This window comes from Vombatus ursinus, unplaced genomic scaffold, assembly GCF_900497805.2.
Source record: "Vombatus ursinus unplaced genomic scaffold, bare-nosed wombat genome assembly UNPS02014832.1, whole genome shotgun sequence".
NCBI classification, from domain to species: Eukaryota; Metazoa; Chordata; class Mammalia; order Diprotodontia; family Vombatidae; genus Vombatus; species Vombatus ursinus.
The window spans coordinates 63,976,274-64,001,289 of NW_020954610.1; the positions used below are offsets into that span (position 1 = coordinate 63,976,274).

At 38.4% G+C, this 25,016-nt stretch overlaps 1 protein-coding gene across 4 annotated transcripts in view; it reads right to left on the reverse strand.

Moving 5' to 3' along the window:
* Positions 1 to 1,700: 1,700 nt before the first annotated feature.
* The window catches only part of UBAP1 (ubiquitin associated protein 1), a 56,156-nt gene continuing 32,840 nt past the window's right edge, over positions 1,701 to 25,016 (reverse strand). For 3 of the 4 annotated variants that reach the window (XM_027839145.1, XM_027839146.1, XM_027839147.1), the window contains exons 2-7: positions 23,416 to 23,456; positions 14,407 to 14,531; positions 8,820 to 9,746; positions 4,995 to 5,192; positions 3,932 to 4,033; positions 1,760 to 3,037 (exon numbers count right to left, since the gene is read on the reverse strand). In XM_027839145.1, coding sequence (XP_027694946.1) covers positions 2,897 to 3,037; positions 3,932 to 4,033; positions 4,995 to 5,192; positions 8,820 to 9,746; positions 14,407 to 14,531; positions 23,416 to 23,449 — 1,527 coding nt within the window. In that variant the 5' untranslated portion in view covers positions 23,450 to 23,456 and the 3' untranslated portion in view covers positions 1,760 to 2,896. Of the gene's footprint in view, positions 3,038 to 3,931; positions 4,034 to 4,994; positions 5,193 to 8,819; positions 9,747 to 14,406; positions 14,532 to 23,415; positions 23,457 to 25,016 lie in introns of all 4 variants that reach the window. The other variant, XM_027839148.1, reaches the window with a different exon arrangement.

Genomic DNA, 25,016 nt, shown 5'->3' on the forward strand with positions numbered 1-25,016 from the left:
GAGTCTGGGGAAGGATGACTGGTTGTTTTGCATTTGAGATGCTCAAAGGACATTCTCAGGAAAGAACATACAATAGGCAAATAAGGAGTGAGGTTAGAGCTATGTTGTGGAGTCATCTGCATAGATTATGCTGAATCCCTAGAACCTGTAATGAAAGGAAACCCAAAACCCAAGTCAGATTCATAGAATGTTTTAGCTGGAAAGACTCTCAGAGAGTCTTGGACACACAACTTAGAAACAACCAATTGCTAATTTGAGGCTTGTCATTTTCATTGCCCTAATGCCCACCTCCTCCCTCAAAAACAGTTGAAATGGCCTTCTAAAGATCTTCTGTGAACTTATGTAGCTAGATGGAAGGATGATTCAGCAGAGGAAATGGAGTGGACAGAAAGGAACAGGAGGCCTATATCAGAGAAACAAGTATCAAGGCTAAGAGATCAGTCACCTTCATCAAAGCTGCAGGGGAGGTTAAGGACTGAGGAAAATAAATTATGTTTTGCAGTTAAAAGGCATTGGTAATGTTGGAGAGATCATATTTGGTAATAGAAGGCAGACAATTAAGCAGTTGGGCTGTGAGGCATTTAGGTTATAACTCTATATTGGGGTATGTATATGTGTGTGTGAGATAGCCTATCCACCCTTCTTGCCACAGTAGCTGAGGTTTTCCCAATTAAAAAGCTCCTAAAAGCATCTTCTGTTCCCCTTCTCCCTAAAGCAAAGGTTCTTAACCTAGGGTCCATGAACTATTTTTGTAAATAACTATATTCAGTATAATTAGTTGCCTTTTTTAAATTGTGCATTTTATTTTATGCATTTAAAAAGTTTTTCAGAGAAGGGAGCCCCTCAGCAGACTGCTAAAGGGGTCATGACACAAGAAAGGTTAACTCCTTTCCTAAAGACTAGTTTAAGGGGGCAGTTAGGTGGTACAGTGGATAGAGGACCAGCCCTAGAGTCAGGAGGACCTGAGTTCAAATCCAGTCTCAGACCAGAGACTTGACACTTACTAGCTGTGTGACCCTGGGCAAGTCACTTAACCCCAAATGCCTTAAAAAAAAACAAAAAACAACTAGATGAAGGACAAAATCCTTTCATTATCACTTTACTTTCAGGACACCAGCTGAAATTCTGCCTAAGTCCATAGCCATGGAAATTTAGTCAATAGTTGCCATGTGAATAATGCCTACTTCCATTTACCTGCAAAGAAAAAGGAGGAAAAAGCCACCCTCTCCTTCTATGCCAGATTGAGGTAAAGCTTGGAGCTTTTTGGGGGGGGAGGGGGGGTTAGAGGGTGTTTTTCTTTATGCAGAGTTCTAAGGCCACTTGCTGCAAAATAGCTACTCTCCATGTGATACAAACTCCAGAGGGCAGCACCAGCTAGGCAGGTAGTCGTTTGCTTTGTTCTCTTCAAGGCTGCCAAAATTACCCAAGAAAATGTCAGTGAGCTGGGTAGGACTGGGAGTCTCTGGGGGGTAAAGACATAATCACACTTTCACCTCTACAGTCAAGAATGAACAGCTACAGAGATGCTAAACCCTAGCTAGTTAAAATAGAAAAAGCACACATAAATGTTGGGGGTGGGGGGATGGTGCACAGCAGAAGTTGAACAGAATCAAGGAACAACACAGTTCTTCCCATCAGACCTACAGGTAAAAAAGCCCTCCCGCCAGCCTAAGTAAATTCAATTCAATCAAAAAAAAAAAAACCTTTTAAACTTTTATTAGTAGTTGTTTCTGAAGAATCAAAATAGTTAGCAAATTACTTTAGATTCATCAAGACTGTATTTTTTTTGAATTTAGAGCTTTAACAATGTACAACATAATACAAAACAAACCAAAGAGACCGATTTCTATTACTAGATGTTACCAAATGTATCATCCTAAAGTAGTGAGTCTATTCCCCAAGAATGATGTGGAAAGTAAAACTGAAACAAAATTGTGAGTTAGGGAGGGCTAACGAGATTGTGGGCTCATTCCCCCAACCCCATTTGAAAGTGCTTCCAAAGAAATTCCTGTTTCACTCTGAATATTAAAGTGTCAACTGAACAGTTTCCTAGAACTGGGGACTTAAAGTCTGGGGAAGGTTGTCAAGGGCTGGAGTTAGATGCCCTGCTCCAACAAGATCCAGGATTTAGCCAAGACTTGAGTGTGGGTAAGCACAACGGCTGCCTGGCAGAAGAGGCAGAACAGAGTCCAAACTCAATGGCATTCTTCATGCCTTTAAAAGTTTAGGAACCAGTGTTACACTAAGTTAGAATCTAATAATGGAGTTCATTTTGAAGAGGAAGAAAAAGTAAAATCAAATAAACACCCTAAAAACCCTTTCCATTGCACTAGATATGGATTTCAGTTCAGCCCATCTAACAGTAAGGGATGTTTTGGTCGAACATATGACATTTAAAGCAGCACTGACTATCTCTGAGTCTCCCAGAGGGAACTCCAGAACACCCCCGTATCTCTTCTGCTCATGGCAAGGGTGAGAACACACCAACAAAGTTTGGTCTTGAATATATGTACAGTCCCCCAGAAAAAAACCAGGGCCAAGCTGGGAAGGGCACTTCTCAAAATACAAATAAAATTAATTGGATGGGTGGCATAGGGGCAGGCCTTAAAGGTCCCAACATTCCTCATGCTTTACCTTCCTCCTCCCCATTCCCACAGGGATCAGACTCTCACACAGATCAATGTGTGATGGTAAGTCTCCATAAGGTACAGAAGTACTCTTCCTGTCTCTTCCCCTCCCACCCCCAACAAACCCAAAACAACATTCTCTCTTCTTCCTAAGGAGAGTGTGAAGCCACTGGAGGGGGAGGGGGCCTCCAGGACTGATGGGAATACTTGGGGCCTCCCAAAGGAAGAGATGCTCCATGGCAGGGTGGAGGTGGACTGGAGGCCTGTTCTCAGCTGGCACCTGCCCGAGCCATGAGGTCTTCCAATGCATTGTCCTGGTCGTTGTTGTGTAATAATAAAACTTCCTTAATGTCTTTCAGTTCAAAGCCCATTTCCTTAAATTTACTCATTAATTGGAGAAATTCTGTTGTCTGAAAGAGAAACGGGGCAGGGGAGAGAAAGAGTAAATAAAAAGGCCAACACAGATCCCCGAGGGAGCATCAAAATAAAATTTGATATAAATAAAATAAATAAAAGCACATTTGCTTATGGGACTAAGTCAAAAAGGTCACCTAATAGTTCCAACATATTCCCTGGCTCCAGTTAAAAGGAGCTTCAAGTATGAGTAGTTAGACAAAGTCACTTGGGAGTGGCCAACGCTAGAGTTCATCTCCCTCACCCACCAGTCCTTCAACATTCTTCTGAAGCCTTCCTACAACTTCTAGGCCCAAGTCATAAGAATTCATATAGATGAGAAACATGCCCATGAATGCCCATAAATTACTGCTGCTAGGACATTTCTCACAATACCTGGCATGGACCATTATAGGATAAAGGCAGTTTTCCACACTCAAAGGCTCTAAAGCACCACCCCCCAAAATCAACTCCACTCTCTTTCCATCTCAGCTCTGGCTAAAATTCCATTGGCCAACATTATTTTCATTTCAATATTCATTTTTAAACTTTTGGGAATAACCCCCCCCTTTGGGAAGCCATATGATCCTCAGTTCTGTCATGACAGAAACAAATGTACTTCTTGCTAGTAAGAAGCTGCAGGGAGGAACTGAGGTCTCTTTTACTTATACCCTTGGCCCTAATCATTCCTTTGGCAAAACATAGACTCAGTCTCCAAATGCCACAAACTGGCTTAGAAAGGGAAAAAGTGGAGTAGGAAGGTCAAGACTTAAAGAAATTGTAGTGTAGTGGTTGAGACTGTATGAAATGAATTCCAGGAATTTCTAGTCCCTGGGCAGACACATCTAACATGTCTCTATTGGACTCACATATCCCTGCCCCAAATCCCACATACAAACCACTAGTCTCACCTTTTCCTCTGAACACTGGTACATTTCCAAAGCTTCTTCTACCAGAATGGGATCAAAGCCCTTTTCACAGAGCTGTCCATGTGCAAACAAATAGTCAAGAACCTAGGAAAAGCAACAAAGAGTCAATTCTCTGCCTTGAGCAGGTCCTGAGGTTTCAGTATGGTCCTCATAGAAACAACTAAATCCAGTCTTGAGTTCCCCTACTCTCTTATTTCCCAAAAGAAGTATAAGGAAGAAGTAGGGAGCATGAGAACTCACTGAATATATATCTAACCAACATGAATCCAAAGACTAGCCTTACTGGGGAGAAGAAGTTGGAATCAGACAGAGAACTAACAATCTAGCCCTGCTCAACCACAACTGGAAACCTGAACCAGTCTCTCATATGTCATCTTAATAGCTCCCTATAGGAATAATAACATTTCTCCCAATCCAATGCATCTTGCTGGTGAGACTGGAAGAAGATAGGAGTTGCTGGTACCTTTTTTAAAAAAAAACAAAACAAAACAAAACAGGTTCCTCTCTACTAGTCCTATCCTATTTTTTCCCCAAGCACTAGATTCTGGAGTCAGACCTATTATGAACTTCTAGGGATAAAGACCTAGTTTCCACAACCAACGGAAGCCTTCTACCAGGAACTAGCCTGCAGAAGACACTACTACTAAACTAATGTCTTTTCCCAGTACTGCTACTGTCAGTTAAAGGAGTGTGGAACTACAGCAATGACTGCAACAATAGATCTAACTCACAGGGAAAGTTGCTTGGCTTCAGGTGCTCTTCCTGTCCTGCCACAAATATCCTCAGACTCTCACTTGGAAATTATGGTTGGAGTTTTAAAAAAAAGAGAGAGAAAAACCACTTTCAAATAACTAGTGAGTCTGTGGAACTGAGGATGGGGTGAAGAATCTGCCTTTTTCAGGTTGTGGTTCCTGAACTCAAACAGTAGTGACTGAAGGGGAGGATGTTAGTCAGTTAACAAGGACCCTGCACTCCAAATATATGTGGAGCTTTAAATACAATCTATAAGTCTAGTCCTACCCACTTTCCTTCTCTAGGCTCTCACCTGCTCTATATTTTCTCCTTTCTTCTTCATGGCTTTCAAGACACAATCATAGGAGTAGCCCATGTTGACCACTGTCTCCACACACTGCCGCTCGCTGGGGGACAGTGCTTGCAGGTCCGAATAGGTTGGTGTACTTGAACCCTGGGGACAGCTGGGGGTGTTGGGCACTTGCGATGTCCTGACACTGTGAGGCATGACCTGGTGGTGGAGAAACATGCAGGGTTATGCTGGAGTGGGATCCTAGGCCACATAAACAACATTCTGGACAGAGAGAAAGACATAAGAGAGGAGACCATGCCTGAACTGTTTCCATCCTTACCCTTACCCCACAGTCCGTAACCAAGCATATGATTACTGAAGTGCCTGCTCAGAGGAAAGAGCCAACCTACACAGTAAACAAAAGAAGGAAGTTGAGATAAAAACTTGAGGCTGAAGTGGAAAAATTCCGTTTCAGACAGAGCTATCTTGTTCTATCCTCCCAGACTCTAAATGAGACAAAGTAACAGGGAAGAATTCGTAGGGTCATAGTATTTATAGCTAAAAGGGACCCTAGGGTAGACTTTCCCAAAACACAGATTTTTAAAAATTCTGTTAGAGTCAACTGGTTCCTATGTCCAAGCCACTAACACTATTTTCACTTGGCATTGATTTTATGACCAGCACTACTATCAAAATGACTAAATGTTTGCTTCCTGGCATCCAAATGTTTTACAAACTTCAGTCTATTAAGGATCTACAGTTTTAGGGAAAAAGTCTGAGGCCCCAAAGTGACTCAGCATACAGAGTAAGTTAACTGGATCAGGGACTATAATGATTGAAAACTGAAAAGGACCTCAGTGGCTATCTAATCCAACTCATACAAGAAAGGAATCCTCACCATGACATACCCAACAAGGGGCTATCGAGTCTCTGCTTGAAGACCTCTAAGGAGAAGGAACCTAGCACTTGTCTACACAACACATTCCACTTTTATACATCTCCTCTGCTAACAAGTTTTTATCATGTTTTTCCTGACACTGAGCTTAAATTTGCCTCTTTGAAGCTTCCCCACTGCTCGATTCTACTCTCTGAGGCTAATGAAAACAAACCTAGTCCCTTTGCTACACTACAGCCCTTCAAATACTTGAAGACAATATCACGTCTTTCCCCTCCCCAAGTCTTCTTTTCTGTAGGCTAAAACTCTCCAGTTCCTTCTCTAGGGCAAAAGAATTGCCAACATCTTGGCTAAATTCCTACTTGCTCTTAAAACCTCTTGTACAAGTGCAACTCCAGCTGAGGCTGAGAAAAATCTCTCTCAGGATCAAGATTCCTAGTCATACACACACAGAGACACCAAGAACCTGTTAGCTCAGAACCTGTGCTTAATCCTAGAAAGACTGACCTGGCCCACAAGCTGAGCAATGAGACTAGGCATAGGGGTGGGGAACCTGCAGCCTTGAGGCCACATGTGGCCCTCTAGGTCCTCAAGTGTGGTCCTTTGACTGAAGCCAAACTTCACAGAACAAATCCCCTTAATAGAAGTATCTGTTCTGTAAAAGTTGGGACTCAGTCAAAAGGCTGCACCCAAGGACCTAGAAGGCCACACACGGCCTTAAGGCTGCAAGTTCCCCACCCCTGGACTAGGGAAATGAGTAGAGTTCAATCTGACAGGAGCTGTAATATGAACGGCTCTGGTTCTGTCTACTGCTCCCTGGCAGGACCTAAAGGTCCCCCAAAACAGCCAATATTCTCTACCCAACCACCATTTGGTCTGTTCATGATTTTCACATCATTTCCCACCTGCTCTTCCCTCTGCATCTGGGATGGGAGCTAATAATTCCAGCTCACATTTACTCAATGCTTTAAGGTTTGCAAAATGCTTTACATACCTCAACTGAACAGAGAGGAAACCTGGTCACTGAGATAACTTAAGTTTCTAGGACCTAACTTGGCCTTAAGCCAAGACTCATAGCTTAATAACCACTATTTGATAATGATTTAATGCAGTTTATTACTTCATCAAATATTTATTATAAGTGCTTGTGTGCAAAGAATGAAACTACACAGAAGGGAGAGGAAAATGCAGCCAATGCTACCAGTAATGGCATTTTTCACTACTGTACTCCAACAACATCCTGGTCATTGGTTCGTCTCTGGTTCTATTAAAGCTGATGATCGGGGCAGCTAGGTGGAGCAGTGGATAGAGCACTGCCCTGGATTCAAGAGGACCTGAATTCAAATCTGACCTCAGACACATAACACTTACTAGCTGTGTGACCTGGGGCAAGTCACTTAACCCCACTGCCTAAGCAAAAAAAAAAAAAAAAAAAAAAAGCTGATGATCCTTTCCTCTACCCAATCAGCATTACTTTCATCCCACGATGAAAATCAGCATTACTTTGGCATCCCAGGAAAAGAGTGGGTTTGGGGGAAATCTAATGAGTTCTGTTATGAACATAGGGTCTAGGGCATCTAGTTTGGAAGGTCCAACAGGCAACTTGTAGGATACAGGACTAGAGACTGAAATACTGGGGTCTGATATGTTGTGGTGGTGGTGATTCAGTCCTATCAGTCATGTCCAACTCTCCATGATCCCATTTGGGATTTTCTTGGCAGAGACACTACAGTGGTTTGTCATTTCCTTCTCCAGATCATTTTACAGTTGAGGGAAACCGAGGCAAACAGGATTAAGTGACTTGCCCAAGGTCACACAGCTAGTAGATGTCTGAGGCTGGATTTGAAGTCAGGAAGATGAATCTTCTCCAAGTGAGAGAGTATAGAGAAAAGAAATGAGGGCCTGGGAAGGAGCCTTAGAGTACACCCAAAGTTAGGGAGCATGACGTGGATGAAGATCCAACAACAGCGACTGAGAAGGAGCAGTCAGATAAGTAGGAGGAAAACCAAGAGACTGTTTAAGAATAGAGGAAACAACTTGGGCATGTTTACAGGCAACAGCAAAGGATCGAGCAGAAATGGAAAGAATGAGGAACAGAAAGAGATGAAAAATGATAGTGAGGGGAATCTGCTAATAAATAGGATGGGATGAGGGATCAACTTTGGCAATAAGGTCCCAACTCTTCATCAGCAATTGAAGTGAAGGGCACAGTGAGAGGCTGTGGAAGAAGCGGAGAGAGGGATCCTGGCAAATGACCAGCTCCTCTCTACTCAAGAAATTCCACTGGCTCCTTATTATCTCTAGGATCAAATATAAACTCTTCCGTGTGTCCTTTAAAGACCTTTACATATATTTCTAGTTCAAAATTGAGAACATCCACTTCTATTAAATGTCAAGATTTCTGAATGTTAATATTTTCCCTCTTGATAGCCCATGGAAAAGGCAGCAGCACACAAAGATGCTTCTCAGAACATACCCAAACTCAACCTAGTAAAAGATCTACAAGTGAATAAATCATGCCTGGGAACATCAAGACAGGAAATGAGCTGAAGAAATGTTGAAAGGTGATAGAAAAATTGGAAAGGAAATGTATGAAAAAAGGGAAAAAAATAAAAAAAAGTAATACATTGAAAAGCAAATTCTTGTCTTCATACAAAGGAATATACTGGGCATCAGAAAGGCAGGCACTTGCAAATAGCTTCAATCTAGGAAAGAGGCCTAGATTAGGCTAGTGCTCATGGCTAGCACAAAGCTGTAAATGGAAGTAACCCCAAATGCTCTCATCCTCACAATCTCAAAAAAAACTGTGCCCCATCTTGATGTCATCCCCACATGCTCAAAACTAATTCCTACAATCCCTTACTTTCATAGAAAGGTGAAAGTGGGTCAGAAAAGTGTTCATTTGGTAACCTTTTTGGGGCCCCGGCTTAAAAACAATCAAAATATCTTACCGTCAGCACTGTATTTGGAGGTGATGACTCTTCTGTACACGCTGACAAAACAGACAAGGAAGGCAGCTGGGATGGGGGGGATAGTGCTGGTGTTTCCTTGCCACTGTCCAAATTTAAAGCTGAAAGTCCCACCCCAAGGTATCCATTGAGTTCACTAGCATTGTTCTGGGAGCAGGGCTTTAAGGAATTCAAGAAAGTGCCACTACGGAGGCAGGTGGTGCTGTGAAAAGTGCTTGCAAGTTTTGCTGTCTTCTGCTCACTGTCATCTGAGTCAAGTTTGGGGAAGGAAAGAGACTTGATATTGCTCACAGCAGTGATAGGAGGGAGGGACACTTTGGAAGACAGTGACATCTTTTCACAAGTACCTAACTGTGGTAAAGTGATAAAGCCATTGGGTTTGTGAAGGGGCTTGAAATCCAGTGCAGCCCTTTCTAGGGATGCCAAGACTTCCTGGTCCTGCAACACAGACCCAGACCCTCCTTTGGGTAAGTTATTGTCTAAGATCTGGGCCACAATAGGTCCAGTTGTACCAACAAGAATGTTTCTCAGTTCTTCTTTCTCATCAATAGTTTTTAATTCCATGTTATCAAATGGGTCCTCTTCACATTCAAAGTCAGCAGGGTTGAAGTCTGCCTTTGTATGAGGTGGGCTGAGAACCTTCTGTTTTATGGCACTGCTGCTGACACGGGTTGGGGTGAGAATATTGTTGTGCTGTAAGCTGGCAAGGATGGGGTTAATGGGAGGTGGCATTGTGGTCGGGCAGTGTGTCTTTGAGAAACCCATTTTGCTGTCACCCTCTGGGCCACTCTTTGAATTCACTTTGGATTCTGTTTCTTCAGCCTTTCGCTCAGCTTCCCTTTGAGCTTCCTGGATTTTCTTAATGTCTTCTGCCCAATTGATTGTTTTTTTTTCCAAGGAAAAGTCATACTGCAAAACATATAACAAAAAAACAGAAAGACATTAAGCATGTGAGTATCATTCTTTCATACTTCAGACAGTTTGTTTTTTAAAGAGTTAAAAATTTTTTTTGAAAACAGATCACTTAAGTAAGAGCTTTGATACCAACACTCCCCTCATCCAGTCTGAGATACCTAGACTGGTGATGTAAAAGCAAGGTTAGTTTGCTTTTTAGATACAAGCAGATTATGACATCAAATCTTTTTATATCACTTGACCAAACAAATTCTGCTTTTGTATTCCTTCCAGAAAATTTTACTATAAAGAAATCACAAGAACTCACTACCATTATTATTGTATACCACTAAATTGGTCTCACTGTCACCCAAAACACTAAGCCTGCTCACAATGTTTCCCTTGAATGAATGCATTCTATATTTCTTTATCTGTCCTTTGAGGCCTGGATCAGGTATAACACCTCTTTTCATAAATAAGGCCTTCCAAACTACTCAAACTCAGTTATAATCACTTCCTTTGAACTTAATGTCTGATTCACTTATTTGACACTTACTTGGCAATGCGGCTTTATACTATTATTTACTTTTCTGTATACATAAACCAGAGAGGAGCAGTGGAAAGCCTGCTAAAGACCAGTGTTTGAATCCTTACTCTGCTACTTCCTACATGTTTATCGCTGGGCAAGTCACTTAAACTTCCTGTAAAATAAAGGACTTCTTAGGTCTCTTTTAGGTCTCTCTTAGTTCTAAGTTTACAATTTAAAAGTCTTGTCCCTCCTACTATTAGATTTTAAGATCCTCAAGAGCACAGACCATAGTTTGTCTCTCTGTATTCCTAACATCTTACAAATAATATGTGCTCAACAAAATATGGTCTAGTGATGATGCTAATCAGCCCACCATTAAAAAATATGGATCTATCTTCACTTAAAAATTCATGCATACAGATCAGAATTTACAAAACAAACTTGAGGGTAATTATTCACTTCACAAATGGATTCATTTCAGGATTTTTTTCAACATAAAGGTCCACTAGTATATTTTAAATGATTTGGGTCACAAAGATTCAACTTAAAAATGATTTTTCAGGAAAATATCTATTATGTAAGAGGTTTCTCCTGAATAATATATAATAAAAGTCAGTCATGTCCTTGGTAAATCACCAACACTATGCAAATGACTGTGTATGCTACTGATTTGTCCAAGGTTAGAAGTAAAAAAGGAAATAGAAAGAGGATAATATGTCCTAAGGAAAAGAAAAAAGATTAAAGGATGATCCACTGGAAGATTAGAACAAAGGACTAAAGTAATAGATAACTCAACTGGTTCCTATGCCTAGTGTACAAAATATCATCTTGACTTTCCCAGATCTAAAGGGATAATTTTTTTTTAAACTGACCCTTCACACATTTTTAGGAGAAAATAACCTGCCAGCTCACAGAAAGATCTAAAAATGAAAATATCTTCTAGGAAAACTACTGAATTATCCCGAAGTCTAAAATCTCACCACTCCAACATCCAACAAATATATGTCACGTATATTTAAACTAGAGTAGAAATATGGCAGCCTCAAATTTTCCAAAGTCCAAAGGTAACGAATTCTTATTAACAAGTTTGTAGGCGCCTCCCCAAAAATGCAAATACCCAAAGTGTCTTGCTATGCATCAGAAGCACAATAATCTTTTCCTTTTAATGAAGGAAAGTAAAAATAGTCTATCATACTACTACAACTCAGATGAGGAGGAAATCAAAGATGGTGATTTGATTTCTACTTCTCCATCTCCCACAAACCCAAAATAGTTACAAAATTATTTATATACACAAGATAGGAAATGTACTTTTCTCCTGAAAACAAGTGAATACTAACAATAAATCATGGAGAAAATTAGAGTGAAAAACCAGGTAACTTTCCAGTTTCAGGCTACAGCCCTCTGAGGGCAGGCTCTGTGTCCATTTTAATGGTTTGTTTTGTCTTTTCATATAGGAAGATAACATTACTGACCCATAATCATCAAGGGACATGGTTCTGAGGTGATTTCCCTTTAGTGAGGATGGGTTGCACTGCTGCTTCCCTCTTGTTCCAGGCAGAGTAAGCTTACTGTCTGTAGCCAAAAAACAGAGTAAAGCTAACTGGTATATACATGAATTGAATAGTCATGTCCTCATTAGCACCATGGTTTAATCCCAAAAGTAAACCACTTTTTTGGTAAAATGAAGAAAGCACTGCATCATGCACCTAAGTACTTAACTAAGTACCTCAACTACTACATGAAGACTGAAAAACCATTAGATCAGGCTTGTAATTTCCTTAAGTCCAATTAATTAACAAAAATAATTTTATGGTTGTGTTTAGCATAAACATCTGCTGCTACTGCTAATAAAATGACTATACAACTCTAAGGACAATTACCTTGTATATATAAAATATTTATGTATATGTTGACTTCTCCAATAGAATAAGCTCCTTGAGGGCAGGAACTGTTTTTTGACTGTAACCCCAACTCCTAGCACAGTACCTGGTATATAGAGTAGGTAACAAAAGATTGCTAATTGATTGACAAAGGGAATTTTCACTTTCATCTATAACCTATAAAATATTGCACAAAGGAGATGTTAATGGCCCATCACTGAGGAACTTTTACAAAATAAATCTACTTCCCTTCCTGACTTTGAAAACCTGTGCCTCAAAGAAGAGGAACCAAAGGGAAATGAGAACTGCTATCTGAGAGTCATTGCTCAACTCTCCCAATGAGACCATTTACAATTTAGACTTTATTTGGGAATAATGAAATGAATAAAGTGAAATGAAGTAATTTACAGAAAAGTATCATGGTACTTAGACTAACAAATGAATCTCCTTTATAATCAAGTTGTTTCCAAAACAAATCAAGCTTGCACATGCACAATCAAAGACAAACATCTTTTTTCATAAATGAGAGGGGAAAGCATTTAAGATAGGTCAACTTAGGTATTTAACCTTTTTAAGTAGCAGTTTATAAAACAGCCAAAAGTCAGCTAGAACAGTTAACAGCAATATAGATTTAGGACTGGAAGGGGCCTTAGCGGGCACTTATTTAACCTCCACCTCTGCCTCATTTTTCATATAAGGAAATTTGTGATCCAGAGATGAGGAAGTGACTTGTTCAAGATCACATAGATGATTTGTAGCAAAGCCAGGATTTGATCCAGATAAAAGGATTGTAGTCCTAGAACTACAAGAGATCTCAGAGGCTCTCTAGTCCAACTCCTTCATTTTACAGAGAAGGAAACAAGGTCTATGAAGGTCAAGTTCATTTGCCTAAAGTTATCCAGGAAGTAAACATCAAATAGGAGAATCAAATGCAGGAACTTGGATGCTAGTGCCAGTACTCTTTTCTACCATGCTATGCTGTTCAGACTCAACATCCAACACTCTTTTTTGTTATTTGAAATGAACATTTTTACATTTTTACAACATCCTGAGCTTCAATGGTCAGGGGGCTTAGAAATTTGTTTGCCACCTTCAACCACAAGAAGTATAATTAAGTCTATCTTAGGCATCCTGTCTGTATCACAACATCTTGACCATGTAATACAACAAAGCAGGTCTGAAGTAAACACCCCAGAATGTCATTCCTGTTTTATCTTATCCATTGGCAAAGTTTTTTTTTTTTTTTAACTGCCAAATTTTGTGTTAGGATATGGTTAATTTGAACTCTTGTTTAAATACCTAGAATTGAGCCCAACTGCTTTCCACATCAACTTCCCCCAAGTGGTACTGTCTGCTCCACCAAGGTCAGTCTATCTCTTCACCTCTGGCACAGCCACACTTCTTATTCTCTCTGTGCCTTTTTTTAATGCTGTTCTTCCCTCCCCCTATCTAAATACTCACTATCTCTCAAGATTAAGACTTGAACCTTGATCTCTGACTACGGATGCAGTTTTCTATCCATTATATGATGGTGCCCTCTAGAGTACTATATGCACATAAACAATGATAATGACAGAAACAAAGCTTTTTTTTTTTAATTAAATAATAGGAAAAGCACTGGCCTACAAGTTAGAAGATCTGAGTTCTAGTCCTAATTCTGTTACTGATCCCCTATATGACCTTAGGCAAATAACTTAATGTATCAATGAATTTTTTCATAAATATCCTCCCTATGGAATTTGAAGCCTGAGACTAATTATAGGCACATAATTTCTCAATGGAATGACTAGCTCAGAATTTTGAATCTAGGCTTTACAGAATAAAAAATAATTTAATTTATAAAACACATAAAGATTATAAATACATTTTTGTGTGTTAGCTTCTTAACTACCTTAAGAGAGAAGCTGCATTAAGTATTACTATTCAAAACACTTAGAGAAATTAAATTATTTGCCTGAGGTCACATAACTTACTCAGTGGTAAAGTTAGGGATATATTTTATTATTATGTGCACTTGGATGAAGAAAAGGAAAACTCAAACTGAAAGAGGTGAGAGGAGTATAACCTTCCACACCAACCATGGGAACCAGTATATACTTTTTAAAACTTGGAGCAATTACAAAGAGTTTAATTGAAAGCTAGAGAGCACTTAAATAAGATATGAGAAGGGCTGAGGTAGATCAGATTTTCCCATTCTGCCATATAATGTTAAAAATTTCAAATCTTGAAACCCAGCAAAACGTTACCAAGAAGAAATACTCACTTGTATTTCCCTGACAGCTTGTAAACAATCAGGCAAGGAGAATCCAATAGGTAGACCAACTTTAGGTGGTGTTCTGAATTTGTCTCCTATCTTAAATGGGACATCATCAAGGTAACTGAAAGTTCCTATAATGAAGAACAAAAATTAATTCATTTCTTCTGCCATGGTTCCATCTGTTCATTAAAAACAAACTAACTCATGCTATTTGAAGATTATCTGTTAGAAGCAGCCAAGGTTTAAAGGGTCTACCTACCATTAATCTCAATATATCTCCTTGACTAACTGTTCTTTCAGTTCCTAAGAAAAGCAGGAGCCAAAGCTATTCTCAAAATCCCAAAATAAATCTATATCTAATCAGAGGGAGGTGGGGGGTGAGTCTCATCTTAAACTGGTGCTGGACTCCCAAAAGGAAATCTGCTCAAGGGTTATATATCATTCTAGTTAACATCAAGTTTATATAAAGAAAAACAATGAATAAGAAAAGGCACCATATTTTACTTCTGGTAAAAATGTAGATTTTTTTCAAAAGGTAAAGTTACAAGAAGGGAAAGATAGAGCAAAATCATGGGAATAAATGCAAAACATTGGTATCATGGTACAGACCAAGGTGGGGAACCTTCGGCTTCGAAGCCACAGGTGGCCCTCTAGGTCCTCAAGTGCGGCCCTTTGACTGAATCCAAACTTCACAGAACAAATCCCCATAATAAAAGGATTTGTTCTGTAAAACCTGGACTCAGTCAAAAGGCTGCACCCAAGGACCTAGAAGGCCACAAGTTCCCCACCCCTGGTACAGACCCTTGGATGCATTAAAGATTATTTCTCAGGGTTTTGTTTTTGTTCTTGGGATCTGTAAGTTAAATGATAGCATATTTTAAGTCCTTGTGCCTCTTGTACACAGTTCTACCTGACCTGCTTACTTTCAAGGTCTAAACATCATTATTTTTGCTGAAAAATATTTATTATCTTCAGATAATAAGAAGTAAGCTGCTGAACAGAACTGAACAGAAGGAATAATGTAATCCCATCTCTCCTACCTTCAAAGTCTAAACTATACCACAGCCAATTTTTTAATGGTCAGGTCATTTACTAATAAAAAGTTAATACAGTAGCTGAAAAACATTTTCATTATCAGCTACTATTAAGAAATTATTCCAGTCAGTCATAGAGGTGGGAAGACCTACACATTTTAAGTTACTGTGCCTCTTGTGGACCATTTTATCTGACTGGCTATTTTCAAAGTCTAACTAAATCATGGTCTCTTTTTTTTTTTGCTGAAAAATATTAGACTGTTAGTAAGAAGTGAGTTGTTAAAAAAAAAAAGTTGAATTGTTCCCTTTGGCTGTTGGGGGAGAGGGTGTCGAGAGAGAAGGAAGATGATAAAGAAAGTACTGAACAAGGAATAATGTAATCTCTTCTTCTCGAATTATATTTCTTGAGGTATATCTAAGCCCACAATAATCCTGTCCTCTGAATTCCTACTTAAGAATCTGTGCCATATGATCTAACCTTTTCTTACATTACTTGATTTTATTTTTCTACTTACTGTGTGCAAGTTGTTTCCCTGATAAAATTGTAAGCTTCTTTAAGACAGTCATGGGGCAGCTAGGTGGTGCAGTGGATAGAGCACCAGCCCTCAAGTCAAGAGGACCTGAGTTCAAATCCAGCCCCAGACACTTACTAGCTGTGTGACCTTGGGCAAGTCATGTAATCCCATTGCCTACCTCCCCCCCCAAAAAAGTCTATATTCTACTTTGCATCTCCTACAAAGCCTAGCGTAGGACTAATAATATAAATAGTAATTTTTAAAAATTTACTAAGCTAAATTATTTGTCATAATTCAGCTACCAAGCCTATTAAGGTTTTTGTATCATTTAGCACTAGCATTGGTACTGTGGGCGAATGTTTCTCCAAAATGCAATAATTTTGGGTATAATCTAAATCATCAATACATGTCACATACAAAAGGCCACAGAGGAAACAAACTTCTTGGGGGTAACACAAAAAAGAGATAACATCCACAAATTAAGCAATCTACTATCTCCTTCCCTGATCAATTTTTTTTACCCCAAGTACCACATAATTGGCAAAAATATAAAAGTAAATCTTCCTATCATTCATTCTTCAATCACAGCAGAATAGTTTTAACTTGAAGATGAAGTTAAGATTCACCTGAAGTTTTGAATATCTTTTCCCTTGTCCCAGATGTAGAATGAGAATGTTTCAGTGGTCTGATCTTGCCAGATGCAGGGACATTTTAATTGATAAATTTTAGAACAGGAATGAATCAACCAATCAGAAAGCCACAAATATGTGCGTAAATAGTTACCACCACAGGCTGACAATGTCATTAAGTGTATGGTATAACTTCATCTGGCTCACTTTTCCAGATGAATCAATCTTATATACCTTGTTTTCTAACAGCCGGTGGAACACTAAATAATCAGAAACCATGTAGTCCTTTAGAATTTTTTTAAGGAAGCAATGGGAATACATGATGAACGAGCATGAACTATGCTGATAATATTTCTGAAATGTAACACAATCATAGGGATTTACTGAACTAGTTTTGCCATGCCTCAGGGTGCCTATTTGAAAATGTCATAAAATTGCCAATATCCTCTAAATAAAATTTTATTTTTTTAAAATAAAAATTATAAAATTGCCATTAGTCAAAATGTTGGGCAGATACACTTTAGTGTTTCTAAAATGTGAATTTATTTTTCTAACTTAATAAAAAGTACCAAAGATCTTACAGTGCTTCAGGATAATCCATGTGAATATTCACTCTGATAATAAGAGTGTGGTATAAGAAACTGGGTATAAGAAGACTAAGTTAGAAGTTTCCCTTTTTTGCCTAAATTACTTAGGTTTTTTTCTCTTTCCTAATAAAAGCACACTGGCAGAGGAAAACTTCTGGTTGAGATTTATATTTAGGTAGATTATGCTTAAGTGAGGTCTTCTCTGTATCCTATAGTATTTAGACAGGCTGGAGATGAATCAGACTTATTTGAAATGAAACTAAGTGCCATGAGGCAATATGGGATAATGAAAAGACATTAGACTTCTAGAACTAAAGGACCTGGATTAAATACTAACTCTGCTACCTACTTATGACCTAGGTGAATCTTGAGCAAAAGAAGTTATTTCCAATTTTCCCTTCTTAAGGTTCACATTTTAGGAAAAATCCAAAGTTAAAGATTATATGACTGTGGGTACTTAAAATTTTCCTCATATGAAAAATGATGGTATTGAACTACAGAATCTAAACCTGCAAGGCCCTTTCCATCTCTGAATCTAATTTTTAAAAGATTAGGACTCACCAATTAATATAGCTAGCCCTCAAACCTATAAACCAGATGGCACCTGCAAAACTGTGTGTATGTATGTGTTGGTTAGGTCAAATGCTATATAAGCAATTAATGACCAGTTCGGGGAAAGTCTTATGCACCACTTCGACAGACTAGGTGCCTTCTCTTTGTGCTCTTAATACAGACTAAAACCAAGGACAATAGAGATCGATACATCTCAAAAGCAGCCACCAGCAAAAGCATGGTACAGCATGTCAATCGAATCTGAGTTTTTATTACATAGAAGGATTTCTAAAACTGTTTATTTAGAATTCAGAACACATTCCTCTCAAGGCATAAAAATGAATTTTAAGTCAAATGCTGGGCATAAGGTCGTACTACAAAAGGCCTAATAGTTTTTCCAACCAGAAACCAGCATTTCTGACATTTATATCCCATTATAAATCTTCACTCTATTAACCAGAACATGTCACTGAAAGTCAATTTTATGAGGCCCATACAGAAGCCTAATAAAACTATGCAAAGCCAAGGTTACATCTCATGATGTTACATAAAAACACAATTTTCCTCTCAAAATTTCACAAAAGTAGAAGCAAAAAGCTTCAGAAACCTATGACAAAAATGTGGTTCTAAAAAGCAATGGCATTTTGGGTTTTTTTCCAATTTATTTATTTTTAGTTTTCAAAATTCACTTCCACAAGAATTTGAATTCCAGATTCTCTTTCCATCCTTCCCCTCCTCCCACCCCATGATGGCCTGCATTCTGATTCTCCCTTCACCGAATTGGTTCTCCCTTCTATTACCCACCCCCCAGCTTCTCTTATGCTCTTCTTCTTTTATTTTCCTGTAAGGTAAGATAGATTTCGATATCCCTTTGCCTGTGTATTTTATTTCCCGGTTGCATGCAGAAACAATTTCTAACATTCGTTTCTAAAACTTTGAGTTCCAAATTCTCTCTCCTCCTGCCTCCCCACCCACTCTCATTGAGAAGGCAAGCAATGGGACATAGGTTATACATGTGCAATCATGCAAAACACTTCCATAATAATGTTGTGAAACACTAACTATGTTTCCCAACATCCTATCCTGGCCCCCATTTATTCTATTCTCTCCTTTATCCCTGTCCCTCCTCAAAAGTGTCTGCTTCTCCTATATCAGATTGAGTCTTGGGAAATAAGGCTGGGAGGGAGGGGGAGAAAAATTTTAAACTCAAAAGCTTATGGAAGTGATTGTTGAAAACAAAAAATAAATTAAATTAATTTGGAGTAAAGTTCACTCATTCCTTCTCACCTCTCCCCTCTTCTCCTCCACTGTAAAAGCTTTTTCTTGCCTCTTTTAGAGCTAATTTACCCCATTCTACCTCTCCCTTTCTCCTTCTCCCAGTATATTCCCCTCACACCCCCTAATTTTCCTTTTTAGATATCACCCCTTCATATTCAACTCTGTGAATATGTGTGTGTGCCCTCTGTCTATATATATTCCCTTCAACTACCCTAATAATGAGAAAGCTTTCAACTCACCCTGTGCCCTGTGTGTGTGTGTGTGTGTGTGTGTGTGTGTGTGTGTGTATTCCCTCCAACTACCGTAACGCTGAGAAAGGTCTCATGAGTTACAAATATCATCTTTCCATGCAGGAATGTAAACTTAAGTAAAGTCCCTTATGATTTCTCTTTCCTGTTTACCTTTTCATGCTTCTCTTGAGTCTTACATTTGTTTAGCTCTGGCTTCTCAAGAATACATTAAATTCCTCTACATCATTGAATATCAATTTTTTCCCTTCATTGATTACACTCAGTTTTGCTAGGTAGGCAATTCTTGGTTTTAATCCTAGCTCCTTTGACCTCCAGAATACCATATTCCAAGACCTCTGATTCATTAACGCAGAAGTTGCTAAATCTTGTCTTATCCTGATTGTGTTTCCACAATACTTGAATTGTTTCTTTCTGGCTGCTTGCAATATTTTCTCCTTGACCTGGGAATTCGTGGAATTTGGCTATGATATTCCTGGAAGTTTTCCTTTTGAGATCTCTTTCAGGAGATGATCAGTGGTTTCTTTCAATTTCTATTTTACCCTCTGCTTCTAGAATATCAAGGCAGTTTTCCTTGATAATTTCTTGAAAGATGATGTCTAGGATCTTTTTCTGATCACGGCTTTCAGATAGTCCAATATTTTTAAAATTATCCCTCCTGTATCTATTTTCCAGGTCAGTTGTTTTTCCAATGAAATATTTCACGTTGTCTTCTATTTTTTCATTCTTTTGGCTCTGTTCTATAACTTCTTGGTTTCTCATAGAGTCATTAGCTTCCATTTACTCCATTCTAATTTTTAAGGAATTATTTTCTTCAGTGAGCTTTTGAATTTCCTTTTCCATTTGGCCAATTATGCTTTTTAAGGCATTCTTCTCCTCGTTGGCTTTTTGGACCTCTTCTGCCATTTGGGTTAGGCTATTTTTTACGGTATTATTTCTTCAGTGTTTTTTTGGGTCTCCTTTAGCAAGCTGTTAACTCTTTTTCATGATTTTCTTACATCACTCTCATTTTTCTTCCCAATTTTTCCTCTACTTCTCTTACTTGATTTTCAAAATTCTTTTTGAGCTCTTCCATGGTCTGAGACCAAATCATGTTCTTCTTGGAGGCTTTGGATGTAGGAGCTTTGACTCTGTTGTCTTCTTCTGATTGTATGTTTTGATCTTCCTTGTCACCCAAGAAAGATTCTATAGTCTGAGTTTTTTCCTCTGTTTGCTCATCTTCCCAGCCAGTTACTTGACTTTTTAACTCTTTGTTAAGGTAGGCTCTGCTTCCAATGTGGAGGGTTACTGTCCCAAGCTTCAAGGGTTTTATGCAGCTGTTTTCAGAGATAATTTCTAGGGACCTGTAAGTTTTCAGTTCTTCCAAGGTGGTATGATCTAAGGAGAGGTGTTTACTTCTTTCCTGGCCTGTGCTTTTGTCTGTGAGTGACCACAAGTACTCTTTTCTGTCCTGGAAATGAGAGGAGGGTTCCCTCTCCCCTGCTCCCACAAGCTCTGCTACGCCAGTGCTCCTCCTTGCCCCAGGACTGGGACCCAGATCCAAGCACGGGCAAAACATGAGAATCCTGCCTCATTGCCAGCAAAGAGATCCCTCTGATCGGCTGTTTGATCCCCCCACTGGCTGAGAGTTCTGCAATCTGCTGCTACTGCTGTGGCCGCTGTACTTGGCGCTGCGCTAGGGCCAGGGCTGGACCATGTTCCTCTCTCACCAAGGTCCAACAGACCTTTCCCACTGACTTTCTAAGTCTTTGGCTTCTGTTGGTGGAGAAGTCTGGAAACCGCCACAGCTCCCCTTGATTGTCTCCTGAGGCCTGCTCCGGGTTTTCTGGGCCCCTGTCTTTACCAGAGTGGCCCACACTGAACTGTGCTCCTCTCCCAGCATGGCGCAACAGACCTTTCCAGTCTACAATCCAAGTTGTCTTGGGCTGGAAATTTGTTTCACTCTGTCTTTTTGTGGGTTCTGCTGCTCTAGAATTTGTTTAGAGTGATTTTTTTTACAAGTATTTGAAGAGGTTTGGGGAAAAGCTCAAGCAAGTTCCTGCTTTTACTCCACCATCTTGGCTCCGCCCCAAGCAATGAAAGGCATTTTAAAAAAGGACTTGCCATCTCCCATCTCCATACCATTGCTCTGGCTATATCCTTTATGTAGTAAGAAAGGAATCTTACTCCCTTCTTATCCCTACCTCATAAACTCTTTCTTCCTTTAAAATGAAGTATCACTTTCTACATGAAGCTTTTCTTGATTCCCCCCCAATTGTTAAGAGTCCTACTCTCCCTAATTACCTTATTATTTAATTATCTTGCATTTATTCAATATTTTTTATATATGTACAACTTGTCTCCTCTGACAGAAGGCAAGATCCTTGAGAATAGACAGGTTTGTTTTTTTGGTCTGTATCCCCAATGGCTATGGCACATATGACGTGCTTAAGAAATTCTTGCTGATTAACTGATTAACTGATAAGACTTACTGAAAGCTTGGAAAAGTTGCGTAGAAAATCTCAAATTGCCTCTCTGGATTGCTTACATGACAAAATAAAACCAGAATATTAATTGTTTTCTCTTAGATCAATACTACAGTTTCTGTGAGATAAAAGCACCAAGTGGTAAAACTCTGTTTCTGTTATTCTTAAGAGATATGAGTTCAAAGTTTTAACACTTGCTAGGTTATCCTCCCCAGCTTTTTACTCCTTTTCCTTCCATTGTTTTATGATTATCATTACTTCTGTTCTGGGTTGGGCTGAACTAGTCCTAGCTAAGAGACCCAAAGGCAATTTCAGATATATCTATTTATCATTATCTCTCTGGGCTTAACTTAACATTTACTTTCCAACCTCACTACAGTAATTCATGGATGAAAATGTTTTTAGAATAGTAGGGAGTTAGAACTACACCAACCTATTCATTTTACAAATCATACAGAACAAGTTAAATGACTTGTCCCAAATCACACAATATCAAGGTCCTCTTAATTCCAAGTCCAGTGTTCTTTCCTGTATTACACACTGCCTTCCTTTGGTAAGTGTAACTATTCCTAGGCAATTTTATTCTCGCACAATGCAAGATAACAAAAAAAAAGTAAATAGCTGTATTTAAGTAAATACATCTCTCTCAACCCCAGGCCTCATCATAAATGGAGTTAATAATGCTTACATTACCTACCTTACAGGTTTGTTATGTGGATCAAATATATACCTATATGTAAAACTCTCTGTAAATCATACAAGCTTAGAAGCCACTATCTTCATTATTAGCCATATTTATATAAAAAACAGCAAAATAGTATTTGCTTACGTTACAAACTAATGTCCCTATATAATTCTTTTTACATTTATTTAGCATTAATCAGATTTAATCATGACTTAATTATTTGATTATTGATTTAATCATTAATTATTAAATCCAGTTTAATTATTTTATTAATTTATTTTTAATTTATTAATTTTACATATTCAGTAGAGCATTTGGCCTGGATTTAGGAAGACCTGAGATACCTATCATTATTAATCCAGCCTCAGCTACTTATTAACTCTGTGACCCTGAGGAAGTCAATCTGTTTGCCTCCATTTCCTCATATGTAAAATGGGAATAAGAACAGCACCTACCTTGAAGGATTTTTGTGAAGATCAAATAATATAATAATTGTAAAGTACTGAGCACAGTGAATGACACACAGTAAGCATTATATTAATGTTAACTAGTAGGTTATTATTATATTATTTATTTTACTTCCCATTTCAGAGGCAGTATGAGATTAAGTGAAAATCCACAATAAGTACAAAGAATTATAGGTGTACAGTTTTTCTTAGGAAATGGGGAATATTTTACAGAATTTACAGTATTTAAGAAGGAAAGCAGGGGAGCTATTTGTAAATAAAACCAGCTCAATTAAAAACAAAAAAAGATTTAATGCTGAACCTTAACCAAAGGCATTTACTTTCAATGCCTAATTTTCATATACCAAATGTCCAAAGTTAAATAGATGTAATCCGAGGCATAAGAACAAAAATTCTGGAATGGAGGAGAGAATAGGACTATCTGCCCAATGTTTTATGCTACTATATAACTTCCAATTTTCCAAACTGATTGAAAGAAAACAGAAAACTAAACTGGGCTGTACTGAATAATTAACAAAATCTCTAACCAACTCAAGATAGAAATATCCCACTTACCATGAAAATCTGAACCCGACTTCTTAGAAGCCATTTAGAATCTGAAAAACAATAATTAAGCATATTTTACACATACGCTTATACACACATATATATGGAGACATAGTTTGTAAGAGAACTTAAGACATCAAAAAGAAAGCAAATAGGAAAAATAGCTTCCAATCAATAATAATCCCTGTTATCAAGGGAGATAAGATGGCATAACCTATTCAACTAAAAAACAAAAAACCCCCAACACATTTTAGTAAATAACATGGAAAGGAAAGGGGAGGTGGGGAGGGTTTTAGATATGACAAACTGTTGCAAAGATTTGGAAATAGGCCTAAAGATAAAAATCTGCATTTCAAAAATTCCAGATGCTTTGAAATTTAAAAAAAAAAATAGTTTGCATAGACATAGCATTTTTAGGTTTGGAAGATACTTTGCATATTATCTTCTTTGATCCTCTTGACAACCCTATAAGGTAGGTGCTAATATTACTCCCATTTTAATAGATGAGGAAAATGAGGCTGAATGAAGTTAAATTACTTATTCAGTCATTTATGCTAATAAATGTTCAAGTCCAGATTTTAACTCAGGCCATTCTGACTCCAAATTCAGCACCTTATCTTATCAGCCCAACCACCTAGCTAACTGTTAATAAGTGAGAATTTGTACAGCATATGTTATTGACACACAAATATCTATAGCCCGAATATCTAAAAGGAAGATCTCATTTTAAGGGTAAGTTGCAATTATTCATTTGGAATTTAAAAACCTAATTGTTGGGGGGGGGAGTATAGAGGATCCTTAATTCTTATTTACTGAGTTTATTAAGAATGAAATTTCTATAGTAGTAAATTAAGAGGAACATAACACCTTCAAAATACCTAGCTCAATAAGGATCTAAGTGCATTCAAACCCAAGAAGTAAGTAGGTACAAAGTTCTTTCCTACACCAATCAGTCCTGACTCACTAAAGACTCCCTCTCCCCTTACACACAGTAGTATCCAGAGTAAGAAAATTTAACCAGACCACCTGACCATTCAACAAGCCTGCTGAGTTCTCTCAGCTCTCAATCAGTGCTGTATACTTTAGCTTGAAACAATTCCATTTTCTTCAAGAAACATCATTTCTGTTACTATGTTAACAAACTGGAGGCACAGTTTAGTAAGAAATTTCTGGTTGATAATTCATTATCTCTGCTACTCACTCCACCCCCAAACCACTATTACTTCACTCAGCATCTTTCAGTAACATATTAAGGTGCTCTAATTACAAACTCAGATTTAAAAACCGTCTTTGCCATCTTCTTACTGTTAGCCATAGGTATCCCTCAGGTTCAGAACAGGCCTATGCCACTTTTCTTAAGAGCCTTAGCTACATGATTTAGAGTTGGAATAGAGCTTAAACATCATACAGTCCATTTCCACCATTTTACAGAAGAAAAGAACAAAGGAGTTAATCCAAAGTGATACAAGTAAAAGTAGCAGACTTGGGATATGAATCCAGGTTCTCTGACCACAAATCCAAAATTCTTAGCCACAGCTGCTCAACAAATATTGTATTGCAGACTGAACTGAAAGTTAATAAACATAAGAGAGGTTGTATACAATTTCTCC